An 18,189-nucleotide genomic window follows, 5' to 3' on the forward strand; every position below is an offset into this window, starting at 1 on the left:
AAACTGGTGACCAAGCGCCCGCGTGGCTGACAGTTTCTCTCACAGAACTCCCACAGACTCTGGTGACCAAGCTCTTGCGTGGCTGACGGTTTCTCTCACAGAATTCCTACAAACTGGTGACCAAGCTCCCACATGGCTGACAGTTTCTCTCACAGAATTCCCACAGACTCTGGTGACCAAGCTCCTGTGTGGCTGACGGTTTCTCTCACAGAATTCCCACAGACTCTGGTGACCAAGCTCCTGCGTGGCTGATGGTTTCTCTCACAGAATTCCCACAGACTCTGGTGACCAAGCGCCCGCGTGGCTGACAGTTTCTCTCACAGAATTCCTACAAACTGGTGACCAAGCTCCCACGTGGCTGACAGTTTCTCTCACAGAATTCCCACAGACTCTGGTGACCAAGCTCCCACGTGGCTGACGGTTTCTCTCACAGAATTCCCACAGACTCTGGCAACCAAGCTCCTGCGTGGCTGACGGTTTCTCTCACAGAATTCCCACAGACTCTGGTGACCTCTGATTTCAAAGCAGAGATGGCACATTATTTAGCACTCATGGCTTCCCTGAACTTTAATGAGGACCAAGTACGAATATGACGGGTGTAATTACTGTAGTATTGTTCTGCGCAGCTGGGGCTTCTTGGGCTCTAATCGTAAGCTTCTCATTCAGCTCTGCCAGGAAGCTTGTTGTCACGGGACCATCAGTCATTTCAGGGAGAAGAGGAGTTGAGGAGTTCTTCTAATTCATACTTAGACCCCAAATTTGAACAGAAAGAATTGTGGGGCAAAATAAAAGGAAAACATAAAAAGACACTGAAAGGTCATGTCTCTCTCCTGGCCTCACCTTCTGACCCATGCTCCTGCCCCGTCGTTGGGCCTGGGAGGCTGTTCTAAATCTCCGCCAACAGGAGAGAGACGGGGAAGGTGTAGGAGTGGGGGGCTGGGCAGCTCGGAGAGGAGGGGGCGGTGATGTGGCCTTCAGCCCCTTATCCTCCGCTGGTCCTAACTAGCCTGAAGTGGCCCAGACGTCTGAAAGCCGGAAGCCATTCAAGGGGGAGAGGCAGGCACCCCCACACTGAACTCCCGTCTCTCAGACTTGAAGGAATTTCTCTGGCCTGTCACATGTTCGTTCCAGGGAAGGGGCCCAACAGGACAAAGGCTGCTCCCCCTTCTGCAGCCACAAACCCCAGCCTCATCGGAGGAAACATGGGGAAATCAAGGGGGCTTTCACTTGGCTTTTTGAATTAGAATTGATGAAAAAATACCAAACTCACCAAGAGTGTTTACTGAGAAGACTGAAGGGCTCCAGTGAGGCCTCTGCACACATGGAGCCAACATTTGATGTCTATGCTGCCAGAAAGGAAGGCGTGACTCCTTAAAACAGTCCCAGAAACACTGGCTGGGGCTTGGGCGGGTGTAGACGGGGTGCTCACTGTGAATCCCCTTCTCACAGCGCGTGTGTTACATGGAGCTCCCACCGTGTGGTTGTGAAGTGTCAGGAAGTGGGACTGACCCACGGTGCACCGGCATCACGATAATAGGGTTCATGCGACAGAAGCGCTGAAATAAGCCACCACGATGACAGCGGTCTGCGCTCGGCGGTCCTGCGCGTGGCAGACAGGGAGCTGTCGCAGCAGGGTCACCCCCGAGGACAGCAGGGACTGTGGCTGGTGGCTCGCACAAGGCTCTCTCAGGAATCAGAGACAGCTCCGCCCGCTCGGCCACCGACACTCCCAGAGCCTCAGTCGTCAGAGCCCCAGGACGTGCTGCATCCGGCACGCCTGTCTGTGAAGCCAACTTGAGAACTTAATGAGGTGGCCTGGCCCTCCCTGAAGACCAGCGCCGAGACCAAGGGGACCAAGGGACACAGCCCACACCCACACCCACTCCTCACACTCTGCTGCGGGTCCAGGTGGTGCCAACGCGGCACTCTGAGTGGAGACAGCAGGCTCAGCTCACCACCTGCCACCTACTCTCACTCCAGCCCTCAGGCCCACCTTCCAGCCCCTCTTCCCCCTGTGTTGGGGGGCGCTCCAGAGTTTCCTCCTAAGTGCCCCCCCCGCCCCACCCACCGCTGGATGCAGGGCAGGAAGCAGGGGGAATAGCGGCTGAGGCTAGGGGTGGGGGGGCTCTCCAGAAGCCAGGAATGTGCAGGACAGAGACCTCCCCAAGCCCCCATCTGATACCAGCTGCCCAGGGAGGTGTGGCTGCGGCCCGCCCACCCCAGGAAGTGAAGACCCTGCCGCTGGGAAAACCAGAGGAAACCAACCTAGTTTCCACCACCGCCAGGCCCTCCCTCATTCAACACGCACCAGGTTTGGGTCTGTTTTTTTTCTGTTTCCCCCAAGTAGGGAATAAGGATTCCCCCAAGTCATGGGTTCCAGCAGCAACTTCGCAGGACGCTGTTGCTACAGGCTGACCAGGCCCTGTGCCCTGCACCGTGTCCCCTCTGCCCCGGATTCTGGGGACAAGGGCCGTCGAGAGCAGGCCGGGGTGGTGCACCAGCCCTGGCACCTGACAGGGGCTAGTAACCTGGAGGAGGCGAGTTACAGGGTGGAGGCTAGTTACCAGGTGGAGACTAGTTACCAGCAGAGGCTAGTTATCAGGTAGAGACTAGTTTCAAGGTGGATGCTAGTTACCATGTGGAGGCTAGTTATCAGGTAGAGGTTAGTTTCAGGGTGGAGGCTAGTTACCTAGTAGAGGCTAGATACCAGGTAAAGACTAGTTACAGGGTGGGTGCTAGTTACCAGGTGGAGGCTAGTTATAGTGTGGAGTCTGGTAACTTGGTGGAGGCTAGTTACCAGAGGGAGACTAGTTACCTAATAGAGGCTAGTTACCAGGTAGAGACTAGTTACAGGGTGGATGCTAGTTACCAGATGGAGACTAGTTACAGTGTGGAGGCTGGTAACATGGTGGAGGCTAGTTGCAGGGTGAAGGCTAGTTACAAGGTGAATGTTAGTTACCAGGTGGAGGTTAGTTACCTGGTGGGGGCTAGTTACCTGGTGGAGGCTAGTTACCAGGTGGAGACTAGTTACCAGGTGGAGGCTAGTTTCAGGGTGGATGTTAGTTGCCAAGTAGAGACTAGTTACAGGGTGGATGCTAGTTTCTGGGTGGAGGCTAGTTTCTGGGTGGAGGCTAGTTACAGTGTGGAGACTAGTTACCTGGTGGAGGCTAGTTATGGGGTGGGGGCTAGTTACCTGGTGGAGACTAGTTACAGGGTGGATGTTATTTATCAGGTGGAGACTAGTTACAGTGTGGGGGCTGGTAACCTGGAGGAGGCTAGTTATAAGGTGGATGGAGACTAGTTACAGAGTGGATGTTAGTTACCAGGTGGAGGCTAGTTTTATTGTGGAGGCTAGTAACCTGGAGGAGGCTAGTTACCAGATGGAAACTAATTACAGACTGGAGGCTATTTACCCCGGGGGGGAGACTAGTTCCTGGGTGGAGGCTAGTTACTGGGTGGAGAGTTACCTGGTGGAGACTGATTACCAGATGAAAGTAGTTACCTGGTGGAGACTAGTTACCAGGTGGAGATTGGCTCAGCTCTTGACCCAGGGCGGGGCTGGCCTACTCCTTCCCCCAGGCTTGATGGGTGGCAGGGTTGGTACTCACGATGGGGCTGGCGTTGATGTAGTCGGAGCTGCTGTGGCTGTTCTCCGATTTCAGCCGGATCCGGGAGTGGTCATCTGCAAGCCCAAGGGCAAAGCGTTAACCCATGTGGTGTGTCTTCAAGGGCCACCGCTCGCCCCCCCGAACTGCTCCCAGCCCGTGCCTCCTCCCATCATCCCCCACTGGGGTCCTTCGGTCTCCCAGCCCGTGCCTCCTCCCGTCATCCCCCACTGGGGTCCTTCGGTCCACCAGCAGAGCGTTAGGTGTGTGGGCACCCAGTAACTGCTCCCAGCCCGTGCCTCCTCCCGTCACCCCCACTGGGGTCCTTCGGTCCACCAGCAGAGCGTCAGGTGTGTGGGCACCCAGTGTTGCTCTTGCGTCAAGTTCAATGCCAAAGCTGGCTATCACTCAGTTGTGTCTGACTCTTTGCGACCCCGTGGGTTGTAGCCCACCAGGATCCTCTATTCATGGAATCTTCCAGGCAAGAATACAGGAATGGGTTGCCATTTCCTTCTCTACGGAATCTTCCTGGCCCAGGGATTGAACCTGGGTCTCCTGCATTGCAGGCAGATTCTTTACTTTCTGAGCTAAAGATAATCAACTCCATGGCAATAGCTCATGCAATGTTTGCTTTTAAATGACACATATTCAGTAACATAGAGAAAATAAACACCAACATAGATATTAAGCTATTAGCCCACCATTCAATACACCCAGTTTTGTGGTCTAGAAATGACAAGATACTCATGTTTAGAAGAATGTAGATTTAAAAGGGGAATAAGGGCAAAAGAAAATGAGGTTGAAGAGGGAGCCAGGAGCCACGTGGGGACTCATCGACATGAAAATGTGCTTTCAATGGGCACAATAACTTGACCGATGCTGAAATCAGACACTTTGGTGGGGAGTAAGGGCATGCTCCATCATAGCTTGATGTGTCTGATCTGTGAATCATCCCTAATTTTGGTTCTGGAACAAGCACTCCCCTGCCTTCAGTGATAACTCTCTCTGCCTATTTGCAGGGACTTTGCAGTGAGCAGGGCACCCCGAGGGGTCCCGAGTCTCCTGCTTTCCTCCTCTCCCTCAGCAAGGTGCGACCTTGAAAATGGGAAGTGCTGAGCTCTGCTGTCAGCCCGTGCTACAGCGGGGCCTGAGGGCCCCACCCCACCTGCTTCTGCCGAGAAGATAGAGCCCCGCTGCAGCCGCAGAGGCCTGCGTTTCTGCGGCAGCGAGCATGTCACCCCAAGTCCGAGTCTGGATTCCTGGCCCTTCAGCCGGGTCTCCCCACTTCCTGCCCCCGCCCCTGGGAACAGGTCGGGGAGTGGGGGCAGGAGAGCTCGGGGGCTTTGCTCTGGTGGCTTCTTTCATTTCTCTGGGAGACTTTATTCACTTATTTTTTGTTTTAGATGGTTCTGGGAGTCAGGAAACTTGGCAAGGCCTATAGCTGACTGAACCCGGAAGTTACCGTCTACCCTCCTGTGCGTCTTATTAAGGTATTAACATTGGCCGTTTCCAAGCAGAGATAAGACAGGTAAGAACCATCTAGATATCAGGAAGGAGTTCACACTTGGCACGTTTACCTGAGCAGAGGTGACATGGAACGCACCCTGTGGAATGTTCTGAAGGTGTTTACGATGGCAGCTGCCAAGCCTCCTGCTAAGATGCCACCGATTCCAAAGTCCCCTGGACCCAATGACTTTGGGTCCTGCACAGATTTATGTTCTTGAGAGACTGAGAAATGACTGCAGCAGGAAGTTGCAAAGAATTTACAAGAAAAGCCTGTCAACTCTGGCATTCCAATGTGCTACAAACACTAACCCTTAAACGCACTTCAAGAGCCCAGTTTCTCGGTGTGTTGGGGGAGGGGGATGAGCCGCTCAGAAGCCGGGCCTCTCTCTGAATGGAGGCTGCGCTTGCTGCAGCCACGCAGGGGTCTGGATGCACAGGGCAGGGCTTCCAGACGGTTCCTGAGGGCCTCACTGCACACTCCTTCCATGAGCCCGCTGTGGGCTCTGCTGACAGCAGCAGTCAGCTGCTCCCAGGGTCTGAGAACCCAGGTCCCAGGGCAGGGCTGCTGGTGATCGCAAGGGTGGGGCTCGGAGCTTCAGAGGGCCCCGCCCACCCGGGCAGGGTGGCCCCCGAGTAGCACTGAACTGACACAGCCTTGGGGGCTGTCGGGTCCCCGCATCTCCACAGAGCCCCACGAGCAGCCAGGCCCAGCAAACCAAGGACCAGCTGGGTTTTCTAGCAGGAGAATCGAGAAAGCGGGTCCTAAGTTCGGACATCCCGGTGAGCTCGGCTCTCTGATCGCTGACGGGACAGAATGAGCAGGGCTGGAGCGTGAGCATGCCTGTGAGGACAGCACGCAGCCTCCTGCACCCTGCGGGTGCCGGCCCAGCCACCTTCGTCCCTGCAAGGCACCCTTTCTGAGACGCCCCTGAGTCTGGGGCAAAGGCTTCCAAAGCTCAGAGTTCCGCTTCCTTCCCATCACATATCTGACTTGGTGGCAACATCCTCATATTAGAATTGACAGTGAAGTTGATTTTTTTAGCGTGGCACCGTCTTTACCTCCCTCGGAGACACTGAGCGCCACCCTGGAAGGGCCAGGGTCCAGTGAAGGGCGGTTGCGTGTAGCAGGGATGCTCCAGTGGGCACGTCACTCGGCTGGGCATGTCTTATATTTTGTGGCTCGCAGTTCCTGTTTTGAGGGCGGCTGCAAGTTTTCCTCATGATGTGAAAGGCACAGAGAGTGCCTGGCAGGATCACCGATTCGCTCCCGGTCAGCAGGTGTGGTGGAGCTGATTCTTCACGATGTGAAAGGCACAGAGAGTGCCTGGCAGGATCACCGATTCGCTCCCGGTCAGCAGGTGCGGTGGAGCTGACGCCAGGGCCGGGGTGAGCAAGTCCCCGCCCCTCCCCCGAATGATTCCTTCGTCTTCCTCGGACAAACACATACATCTTTTTGGGGATCAAACTCAACATGATGACTCCAGCCACAGAGCAAGATATTTCACACCCGCAGCGCTGGTGTCTGAACGAAGAGGCGGGTGTGTCCTCAAGGTCTTCGTCTGAGACGCCCTCGGAAGCCAGGACACGAGGAAATGCAGGTCGCGTCTCCCCGCGGCACCTGGCTCCATCACGAGATTCTCCTCTCACGAGATCCTCAGTAGTAACTTCAGCCAAGAAGGGAAGGAGAAGAACTCCTCTCAAGAAGAAGCTTGATGAACCAGCCCTCTGTGAGTAACCTTTCTGAACCCCTATAGAATTACTGGTGTTATTCCCATGTTTAAAAACGATGTCTTGAATTCCTCTCATGGTCTATCCAGTACCTGTCCTGGTGTTTCAAACTCATCACCTCCTTCTTCCTGGAATACTGTGCCAGACAGAGCAGGGGCCATTTTCCCATTTTAGGCTGAAGAAACTGAGGCTCCAAAAGACCAAGTAACTGGCCTGGCAAAGGCCACAGCACTGAGGGCTCAAGCAGCCCTGCCTCCTGCTAGCCACGTGATAGCTGAGTAAACGGCTCAGTATCTTAAAGTGTCAGATTCATCATGCGGAGCCTAGGACGCTGCAGTCCGACTCACAGGGCCGTTGTGTGAACGGCTCCCGTCAGGTGCCACGTGAGGCCTGGCAGACGGAAGGGACTTAGAAGCAAGGTCGAGACCACAGACAGACGCACACCTGACTGATGAAGGGTCTGCTGGGCTGGCGAAGCTCGCTGCATGGCTCCGACGAGTCGTCAGCAACCTCAGGATGGTTTTCACAAATGCCAGTGAGGAACAGGTTTTAGAACTGCTTGGCTATGACGAGGGCAGAGGAGCCTTGAAGCGGCAGACTCTGGAGGTGACTGAGCGTCACCACCCAGGCTTCCTTCCAGCCTGGGCCATGGTGTGGACCCTCCCCACACTGCCGGAACCCAGCTCCGGACAGTGCGGAGGCCGCCTCCACTGTGATCTCCCACACGGGCCCCTCAGGATGGGGCTTTCCTGGGCTCCCCGGTCGCATCACTCACCCTGCCGAGTGTGCCGATCCGTGGGCGAGTCAACAGACTTCACCTCCCTCGAGGACGTGACTCATCGATGCTGCTGACGGCAACGCAAGCCGGGAGTCTGTAGAACCCGCTGGTTGACAGCAAGCAGCTCCAGCCGAGGGAGCTTCTGCCTCCGGATGGTCTGCCAGTGTTGCCTCAGGGCCCTTGAGCTTCTCAATTTGCTGTTATGACTGAGATGGGACCATCACGCTCGCTGGCTGACAGCAGTTTCTCCACTTGGAAGGCGTGCCAGGGGCGTCTGAGATGGGCCAGCACTGTCCAGAGGGCTGCAAGTCCTCCACAGAGACCCCACGTCGGGCCGCGCTCGGGAATGACCCAGTGGTCACCAGCTCCTTCCTGAATTTTGTGGGTCTCCCGATGGGTGAGCAAAGCGCGAGCATCATGGGGGCTTCCTGCAGGGTGGCCGCCCAGCTCGGCACGTGAGTGGCCCTGAAGGTGGGTCACAGCGGCTGGAGCTCAGTGGGACCCCCTGTTCTAACTACGCACAGACCTTGCACTCAGCGTCTACAGGGGGAAGGCCTCTCGGGGCTCGGCCTGTGTGCCCGGCAGGAAAGGACCCCACAGGCTTCAGGTCATGGCCCAGGCTGTCCTGGGGCTCCTGGGGTCAAAGGTTGAACTGTGCCCCCCAGGACCTCGGGCTGTGGCCTTGACGCGGAGCTGGGTCTGTGCAGAGGGGATGGGCACAGCAAGCTCACAGGCACGGGTGGGCCTCACCCCACGTGTCTGGGGCCTGGAGAGAAGTGGGGAGGTTTGGACTCAGACCCAGGCACACAGAAGGGAGCATGCAGACGTGAAGGCCGAGGAGACGGCCTGGGACGGACACCCCTCAGAGCCCCGGCAGGCCAGCCTCGTCCTGGGCCCGGCCTCCAGCCCGTGAGGACACAGCTCTGCGGCCCGGGCGCGCCTGCCCCCAGGGCTGGCCTGTGTCTGGGCCTGGCTCCCTTAGGACGCACCGACCTGTGTGCCCTGCTCCTGCATCTCAGCTCTTCCAGGTCCCACACCTTCAATGACCGAGAGCAGGACTTTCCTACCAGCCTAAAAAAGTGAGTTTTCTATGAGGAAAGCAGGGAACAGGCGCGAGGTGGGCCCTCACGAGCCTGGAGGAAGGGGCGGGGAGCTCTGCTCAGAGGCCCCAGAGGCACTGGGGCCTGCGGGAGGCTCCAGGCTGGCCCTCGGTGGGTGCAGTGCAGACACCAGGGCGCCGCAGGGTGGCGGGGAGCGCGGTGTGCCCGTGTTTGCCACAGTGGTCGTGTGGCACACGCAAGAACGACTCTGCAGAAACAAGAGCTCAGACACCGACCAAGCGAAACCACGCCGTCGCACCGTCCCACCCAGAGACCGTCAGCCGGCACACCCCAGCCACCCGCTTCTCTGAGCGAGGCACCTGCCCCGGGCTGAGCGGAGGGCTGCGGACAGACAGCGAGGGGCGCGGCCTCCGAGGGCCCGGGTAGGGGGCAGCTCAGCCATGCTTACATGAAATGGGCAAGCCTGGTCTGCTGAGCACAGGGCTGTCAGCGGGAGCAAGCGGCCTCCTCTGGGCTGACTGAGGGCCCTGGTCTGCTGAGCACAGGGCTGTCAGCGGGAACCAGCAGCCTCCTCTGGGCTGACTGAGGGCCCTGGTCTGCTGAGCACAGGGCTGTCAGCGGGAACCAGCGGCCTCCTCTGGGCTGACTGAGGGCCCTGGTCTGCTGAGCACAGGGCTGTCAGCGGGAACCAGCGGCCTCCTCTGGGCTGACTGAGGGTCGATGGAGGGTGACACCCGCGTCACCTCCAGCTGACAGTCTCAGCATCTACAGGGACCAGGGCGGATGTGCGACCTGAGCCTTTGGGACGGGGTCTGAGAACAAGATGAAACCCCCTGCTCCCAGGCCCTGCCAATGAGGACGCCTGGGGAAGGAAGGGGAGCAAGTTTGGCAGGAACTGAGTCGCCTTAACAGAGACGCACCTGTGACGGCAGGTGGGAGAGGGGCCCAGAGGACACTCCGACCGAGGCTGACGTGGCGGAAAGGGGCCGGGGCGGGGAGACCCGCGGGGGTCTGGGGACGGAGTCACCGGGACACGAGGTGGAGCAGCGTGTCTGGCTCCGCTGCACCTGTGACCCCGCAGGGGGCGGCCGCCCGCACCCCCGCCCCGCACGGAAGCCCGCCTCAGGGTCCTGGGCCTCTGTGTGCAGCATGGGAGGGTGGATCCTCCAGGAAAGGAGAGCCCTCGGGAGGGGTGCTCAGCGCAGCTGAGCTGGGGGAGCACAGGGCTGCAGTTTAGGTTGACACCTGAAGGAGATCGGGCATGAGGGGACATGGCCCAGAAGCCCCCGAGGCCCCCGGTGCTTGACGCAGCTGCAGCAGATAATTGGTCCTCCTGGTGTGCAAGTCACTCAGTCGTGTCCGACTTTTTGCGACCCCGTGGACTGTAGCCCTCCAGGTTCCTCCATCCATGGGATTCTCCAGGCAAGAACACTGGAGTGGGTTGCATTTCCTTCTCAGGGGATCTTCCCGACCCCAGCAGATGCTGAAGCCTAAACAAACAGTCCGGTTACTTGTTCTTTTAGGCCAGGAGGTCCACCAACATGGGCCTGAGCAGTGAGGAGGCGACTGTGCTTCTCCGCGTCTTCATCTCCACCAGAAAGGCGGCTGGCTGTATCGACGGTGTGGCTTTTCACACAGAAACATGTTCACGATGCTCTGGGAGAGCTGCGGCAGAGGGCGGGGTCGGGGGCAGAGCCCAGCTAAGCGAGGGGGCAGGACCAGCAGAACCCGTGTCCACAGACCTAGCCCTTCAACACTGCCCGTTTATGCTTGTCCTTCTGCCCAGAAGCCTGGGGTGAGTCTGAATCAAGGTAGTTCTCCGGGTTCCAGCCTCCAGCTGCTCCCAGGATCCTGGCCAGGACCGTCCCTCTTCACCGCATCACCCCAACCAGCCTGGCTTCCCTCCTCCACGCCAAGGACCCTGGTGATGACCCTGGGCCTGTCTGGAAAACCCAGGCCCCTCTCCCTAAGTTAAGGTCAGCTGATGAGCAAACCTCAGGCTCATCTGCAACTCCCCCTTCACGTTGTCGCGAAGGCGGCACCCGCATGGGCCCCGGGGGCAGGACGTGGGTCCTGGGGCTGGTGGTCTGCTGCCGCACGGGCAGGGGGACCGAGCGGGACCCGTCAGACTCAGGCTCCCTCTCAAGAGCAAAGTGACTCTGCGATCTGGGGTGTCTGCTGCCTGTCACAGGCCCGGGGCGGTGCGGGTGGCATGCCCCTCACCCAGGGCCGAGATCAGGCCCGAGGCTGACGGAGACGGCCGTCAACCTGATGGCTCCTGACACCTCAGTCCGCTAAGAACTCTAACTGAAGTGAGCAGCGAGAAGAGGGGGTAAGAAGGAGGAGGAGGGAGGGGAGGGGAGGGGAGGGGAGGAGGGTCAGAAACGGGAGTACAGCTGGCAGTCTGACCCTCCTGCTAAACGCTGACCTCCTGGAAGTCTAAGCAGGTAACCACTCAGTTCAGTTCAGTCGCTCAGTCGTGGCCGCCTCTTTGCGACCCCATGGACTGCAGCACGCCAGGCTTCCCTGTCCATCACCAACTCCTGGAGTTTACTCAAACTCATGTTCATTGAATCGGTGATGCCATGCAACCATCTCATCCTCTGTTGTCCCCTTCTCCTCCTACCTTCAGTCTTTCCCAGCATCAGGGTCTTTTCCAAGGAGTCAGTTCTTTACATCAGGTGGCCAAAGTATTGGAGTTTCAGCTTTAGCATCAGTCCTTCCAATGAACACCCAGGACTGATCTCCTTTAGAAGGGACTGGTTGGACCTCCTTGCAGTCCAAGGGACTCTCAAGTGTCTTCTCCAACACCACAGTTCAAAAGCATCAATTCTTCGGTGCTCAGCTTTCTTTATAGTCCAACTCTCACATCCATACCTGATTACTGGAAAAACCATAGCTTTGACTAGACGGACCTTTGTTGGCAAAGTGATGTCTCTGCTTTTTAATATGCTGTCTAGGTTGGGCATAACTCTTCTTTCAAGGAGCAAGCGTCTTTTTATTTCGTGGCTGCAGTCACCATCTGCAGGTAACCACTGTTGTCAGCTATAACGATGGGGTCATAGTTACGTAGGAGAAGGTCTTTACTTTAGGAGACACAGGCTAAACCATTTAGACACATAAAACCCACTTTGAAATAGTTCAGCCAACAATGAAGTAAAACAGCCAGATCACAAAACTGAGTGGCAGCCATGTGGAGTCTGGCCCGTGGGGATGTAGGCGATCATCAAATTATCACTTCAACCTGAGGATCTGAAAACTTTTGTAATAAAAAGGGTGGGGAAAATGATGCCAAGCCGGCGTTCTTTGCAAAGCACCCGCGGGACTGGGTGGCCAGGAGCCCCCTGGGGTCAGGAGGACGGGGGACAACCCTTGTCGCCCCTGACGCCCTGGCTCACCTCTGGCTCCAGGTTCTCGGGTGGCAGTGTGAAGGGGACGTTGCACACGTGGCCTTTCTGCTGTGCAGGTGTGTCAGGGCTGCAGGGCGGCGGCAGGCGGGCCGGGGTCACGCGGGGAGCAGCCATGGGCATGGTCCTTCCGGGTCCGTGCCTTGGGAGGCAGCGCTCTGCATTCATCTCCTTGAATATGATATCATCAGTGACTCGAAATAATCTGAAACATGCTTATAAACCACATGGAGAGCAAACACCGACAAGGAGGCACCGTGATGAGCGGGTGTCGAGCTCCCCTAGGCTTTGAACAAGGGTGCGTTTATCGGAAGTGAATGCAGAGTTCAGTGCTGAGTCAGGATGGACAGATGAGGGCTGGGCCCTGTGAGGAGCCCATCACACGCTGAACGGACACTGGGAACATCTCGGTGGAGGAAACACAGCCCGGCGTGGCCCTCTGAAGGCTGTGATTGGCTGCTCGGGGTGAGGGAACCAGCACGCATCCAGGAGAGGGCCCAGGTCTGGCGCTCCCCGAGGTCCCGGGTCTCTCCGAGCCCCCGAGTCCCCCTGAAGCTGAGACTCTGTGCAGCCTCGGTTGTGAGAGGTGAGACGTGCAGACACCAGGCCACAGGAGGTTGGACGTCTCACATGTCCAGTGGTCCAGCTTCCAGGAAGGGAGTGAACAGGAGGCAGAAGCTGGACCTGGGTGGCTGAACTGTGCAGACGGTCAGCATGGGCCCCAGCCCGCCAAGCAGCCCCTCTGCTCTGGAGGGCTCTGGAGTGTTGTGCCCTCAGCCCCGGGCCCTGACTCCAGAGGCTCTGGCCCTGCAGGGCTTAGCTCCACGAGGAGGTCTGGTAGCGTCTGGAACACGGCCTTAGCCTCTCCTCTGCTTCCCTTAGAAACTGTTCAGTCCCAGGCAGCCCAGCCTCTGCGAAGGAAGAAGCCCACACACTGCTGCGGGATTTCCTTTTCGGCACCAACGTATCCACGGCCTCCCCCGTCTGGAGGCAGTTACTCAGCTCGTTCTGAGGCCATAAAAGGGGGGGTGAAGAAAAGACAGTGGGTCAGGAATTTCTCTGGACGCGCTGCTTTCTTGGGCAGCTTCCTCACACGAGAAGAAATCCAGCTTGCTGTCAGATTCAGGAGAATTTCCCACGACTGATCACTACAGGCAAAGCCGGTCACTCCAACGTGACCACACCAGGATGTTCACCGCGGAGATCCTGCTCAGAGTGGGGAAAAGCGTCAGCCCAAGGTTTGCTTGGAAAGAAATTTTCTGTGTGTTTTGAGGGAAGTGGTGCTTTGTCAGGACGGCGGCTGTGGGTGTATTTTAGATGTTCAGTCCATGGAAGTGTGAAGTCTTGCTCACTTTCCTGACACGAGAGTCTCAGATGAGTCCACAGAAACATGCAGGGTGTTCGTCATCACAGGGCACACAGACAGACTCGAATCCCAGCCCCTTCATCTGTCAGGTGGGGGAGGCCGGGCGGGGTCGGGGGCAGGCCCGGGAGGGGTGGGGGCAGGCCCAGGCAGGGTGGGAGTCAGGCCGGGGAGGGGTGGAGGAGGCCTGGGAGGAGTGGGGGGCAGGCTGGGGAGGGGTGGGGGGCAGGCCGGGGAAGGGTTGGGGGCAGGCCCGGGTGGGGTGGGAGGCAGGCCGGGGAGGGGTGGAGGAGGCCCAGGCAGGGCGGGGGGCAGGCCCGGGCGGTGTGGGGGGCAGGCCAGGGAGGGGTGGGAGGCAGGCCGGGGAGGGATGGAGGAGGCCCAGGCGGGGTGGGGGGCAGGCCTGGGTGGTGTCAGGGGCAGGCCTGGGAGGGGTGGGGGGCAGGCTGGGGAGGCATTGGGGGCAGGTCCGGGAGCTCGGGGATGGCACGCGACATGATCAGCCGGCCACCGTCCTTTTCGTCACACACGGCTGAAGCTGGTGCCACGTGTGATGCGGCTCCCAGAAAGAGCCAGGAGGGAGTCGCTCAGACCCTCCCCTGCCCCGTCTGCCAGGTAAGGCCGTGGACGCAGCTGTGAGCCCGTCAGCAGCAACACCCTAAAGGCCACAGCTCGAGACACGGCTTCATGGACCTTCTGTCCATCCTCCGTGTCTGCGTCCTCAACTTGACCTCTCCGGTTTCATCGCTAAGTACCCCCGGACCTCCATGTCTCTCTCTTGCTATTATGAGTCAGAATCACAGACTTTAAGATGGCATACCACCATAGCATCATATTCTTGTCCTTAGCTTGTAAAGAACAGGAATATGAGGGAATATTGCATAATTCTTTTAAAAATGCAAAAAAAAAGGCACTTTAAAGCATTTTAAATTCTTTAAACTTCTGAACTATATAACAGGACCCAGCACAGCACCAGCCAACATCTTGTAAATCTGCCTTCTTCTTTGAAAGACAATTTGTTTGCAGCTAGAACCTTCGGGCTGTCAGGGATGGGAAAGTTGCTGGTCCGGCCACTTTGAACTTCCCACCAGCCTGCTGATGGGGACGCAGCGGGTGCCCCAGCCTCAGCTGGACCGGAGCCAGTGTGGGCGGGGCGTGGGGGGCGGGGAGGTATCAGGCGGGCAGGCGACCAAGAGACATGGATGGGGTGGAAGGGTGGGGCCCGCACACGGCCCTGGGCGGGTCCAGGTGGGTGCCCTAGCCGTGCCCATCGGGGAGCATGGCGGAAGCCCAGAAGCACTCCTGTCTCCTGGGCGGAGGGTGGATGTGGTTGTTGGGGAGGGTGTCTGACACATGACGCTGTAATGAGCACCCTGACACCCACGTGGTGTCAACATTGGCTTCAGGCGCCAGGGTGCGTGGAGGCCCACCCTGTCTACACGCTCTGCTCCACCACGGACATCGCTGCACGTGTGGAGGGAACAGTCGGACAACACGAAGCAGATCTCAAGAAGCAGCCGTTCTCCTTGGTGGAGTCTGGTGAGACCACCAGGAGTTTAATGCACGCCATCGCCCTGGGGTCCTGCTCGGGGAGGCTGCAGGCCGAGACCTGACCACCGGGTCTCCTTCTGAAAGCTGAGAAGGCGGGAGCGTGGAGGACCGAGCCAGGGACGCATGTGCGGGACGAGACCCACGCGTCTGGGGAGGCTCTGTCCACCCGCCTGTCTCTGAGACCAGGCTCTGTGATGGCCACATGGTCAGGAACGGTGGCTTCTGGCTCGCGCCCCATGCCGGAGTCCGGCCAAGAAAGCACGTCCTTGTGGAGCCCTGGCTCCAGCCCACGTGCAGGCGGCAGGCCCGAGGCTCTGGTCCGAGGGCTTCTAGGGCCCTGGTCCCCTTGGGGTTGGCCCCCCACCCCCGCTGGAGGCTGAAAACAGGCTGTCCTGCGTCCCTGAGGCCCCGGCCTGTGGACCCTCCGGCTGCAGGGCGTATGGCCCGGAACCTGTCTCCTTCTGGCTGGCGCTGCAGGAGGGCGCTTGGGGAAGAGCCTTTGAACTTGAGTGTTTATCTTGCAGCCCCAACAACCAAGGAAACCAGAGGCTTCCACACAGGCTGACCATCTGCCCCACACGGCTACTCATCTGGGGTGCAATTGGAATCCCCCACCCAGATCCTCCCTGAGGACAAGGGCTGAGCGTGGTTGACCGGACATCGCTGTTGGCCAGCAGTCCTCGGTGCTCAATGCAGTTCAGTCGCTCAGTCATGTCTGACTCTTTGTGACCCCACGTACTTCAGCACGCCAGGCCTCCCTGTCCATCACCAACTCCTGGAGTAATGTCTCTCCTTTTTAATATGCTGTCTAGGTTGGTCATAACTTCTCTTCCAAGGAGTAAGCGTCTTTTAATTTCATGGCTGCAGTCACCATCTGCAGTGATTTTGGAGCCCAAAAAGATAAAATCTGTAACTGTTTCCACTGTTTCCCCATCTATTTGCCATGAGGTGATGGGACTGGATGCCATGATCTTAGCCAGATGCCATAAATGTTGAGCTTTAAGCCAACTTTTTCACTCTCCTCTTTCACTTTCATCAAGAGACTCTTTAGTTCTTCTTTGCTTTCTGCCATAAGGGTGGTGTCATCTGCATTATCTGAGGTTACTGATATGTTGATATTTCTTGGTGCACAGCAGGTACTTAAATATCTGTTTGTTATTGGCTTTCCTTCTAAATATAAAACACAAATTGCAATGGCCCCTATTTTTAGAGCTCTTTAGGGAAAAGCCCTTCAGACATCACAGAACTGGTCTGAACACCAACTAAAGTGTTAGAAAAACCTTACACCTAGAAGCGTGTTAAGATTTTCACAGGAGGGTGTCATTCCGGGCTCGGGTCCAAAGCCACACAGGTGCGTGTCTTGGCTCCTCCTGTCCTGTGAGCCGGGAGTGAGTCGCTGCCGTTGCCCACAAGCCAGAGTGTCGGCCACGGCATCCCCCAGGCAGATGGGCAGCAGGAGCTGGGCTCCTGCCTTTGGGTGACACCGCCTGGCCCCCTGGCTCCCAGCGCAGGATGCAGGCTGTGTCCTCGCGAGGGTGCTGGTCTTCCCTCTGAGACCTGAGGGGCTTTGCTGAGCCCTGGGACACGTCAGCCCACAAAGTACGTGCTGTCACGTCTGAAGTCTGCCTGAATCCCTCCTGCCCTCCGCCACAAAGTCACTCCACGCGCACAAGTCACTCATCACGTGAAGCTGGCACTTACATCAGACACTGCTCACAACACACGTCGGACTCCCACCCCCACAGGGGGTGTGTATTAATAACAGAGCCCCCCCCCCACCCCCGCCACCAGCCCCAGCCTGGAACCTGCTGGAACATGGGAGGCTGGAGCATCTCCAGATAGTGACGGAAGGCAGGAATGGCCGGGTGGGGAGACACACATTCAGCCCTCACCGCATATCCCTTCACGCCCCTGGGGGCCTCTGCCCCTGCAGTCGCCTGTCAGCTCACACAATGTCAGGGAGACGGAGGGCTGGCATCTCCCCGTGTCCCCTCTCTTGGCAGCGACTCCTGCCAGGCAGCAGGTGCCCAGCAATGCTGGGGAGACCTGTCTGTTCCTTGCACAGCCTGCCCGGCCTGCGAGACTGCCTCACTGACCCCATAGCCCTGAGAGTCCAAGGGCGATGATGTGATCCCCAGGAGAGGGGAGGACGAGGCTCCAGGCGTTTGGAACCAAGCCCCGAGTCCACAGCAACAGCAGCAGCACAGCCTGAGCTTGCTGGCATCTACCTGTGCCCACCCCCACCGCCGTGCCTCCAGGACCGGGTGGGGCTCGCAGGGCGCCAGGCACGGAATCCAAAATTCAACACAAATGAACTTATTTACAAAACAGGAAGGGACACAGGGACACAGAAAACAAACTGATGGTTGGTACCAAAGGGGAGGCGGGGAAGGGATGACAGGAGTTTGGGATCAACACACACACACTTCAATATATAAAACAGATACTCAACAAGCTCCTACTGTGCAGCACGGGGAACTATACTCAATATTCGGTAATGACCTGTAAGTGAAAAGAATCTGAAAAAGAACAGAGGTGTGTGCGTCACTGAATCACTCTGCTGTACACCTGAAACGAACGCAACGTTGTAAATCAACTCTACGCCAAAAAAATAAAAAAGTGAAACGACCGATGTCGGCAGAGCGGGTAGATACGGAGGAGGGAGGGCTCTGGAGCCCCACGAGCCCTAGAGGAGACCCTGGAGCGGGGCGGGCGCAGCCCCTCCCCGCCGCCCCCAGAGCGGGCGGTGTGTACAGGAGAGCACCGCCGGGCCGCCCCCGCCCCCCGGAGCCGGGCGGTACGTACAGGTCAGCACCGCAGGGCAGCGGTTCTTCGGCAGGTTCTCTTCCCTCTGGGCCACGAGCGAGCTGCTGGGCTCGGCCTGGTAGGCACACAGCGCCTCCCACTCCTTCTCCAAGCGGTTCTTGTTCTTCAGGTGGTCCTCCATGTAGGCCTGGAACAGAGAGCAAGCGTCAGCAGGTCCACCTGCGGGGCGTGGGCCCCGGGGCGGCCCTGGGCAGAGCCCACGCTCCAGCTGCGTGGACCGGGCGGGGCGGGCTGGCACCGCTGCGGGGAAGGGGCGGAGCGCGAAGCAGACGTTGGGGGGCGTGTGTTTCGCGTCGCAGGGCAGGGAGCCCGCGCCAAATCCTCGCTGGGGCTGCTGACCTTGCTCCCGCCTCTGCACAGAAGT

At 58.3% G+C, this 18,189-nt stretch overlaps 1 protein-coding gene across 5 annotated transcripts in view; it reads right to left on the reverse strand.

Moving 5' to 3' along the window:
• The window catches only part of PTPRN2 (protein tyrosine phosphatase receptor type N2), a 598,037-nt gene that overhangs the window by 42,201 nt on the left and 537,647 nt on the right, over nt 1-18,189 (reverse strand). For all 5 annotated transcript variants that reach the window (XM_010804706.4, XM_059886010.1, XM_059886012.1 and 2 more), the window contains 2 exons: nt 17,805-17,952; nt 3,609-3,682 (listed from right to left, as the gene is read on the reverse strand). In XM_010804706.4, coding sequence (XP_010803008.1) covers nt 3,609-3,682; nt 17,805-17,952 — 222 coding nt within the window. The remainder of the gene's footprint in view (nt 1-3,608; nt 3,683-17,804; nt 17,953-18,189) is intronic.

This window comes from Bos taurus, chromosome 4, assembly GCF_002263795.3.
Source record: "Bos taurus isolate L1 Dominette 01449 registration number 42190680 breed Hereford chromosome 4, ARS-UCD2.0, whole genome shotgun sequence".
Classification (NCBI taxonomy): domain Eukaryota; kingdom Metazoa; phylum Chordata; class Mammalia; order Artiodactyla; family Bovidae; genus Bos; species Bos taurus.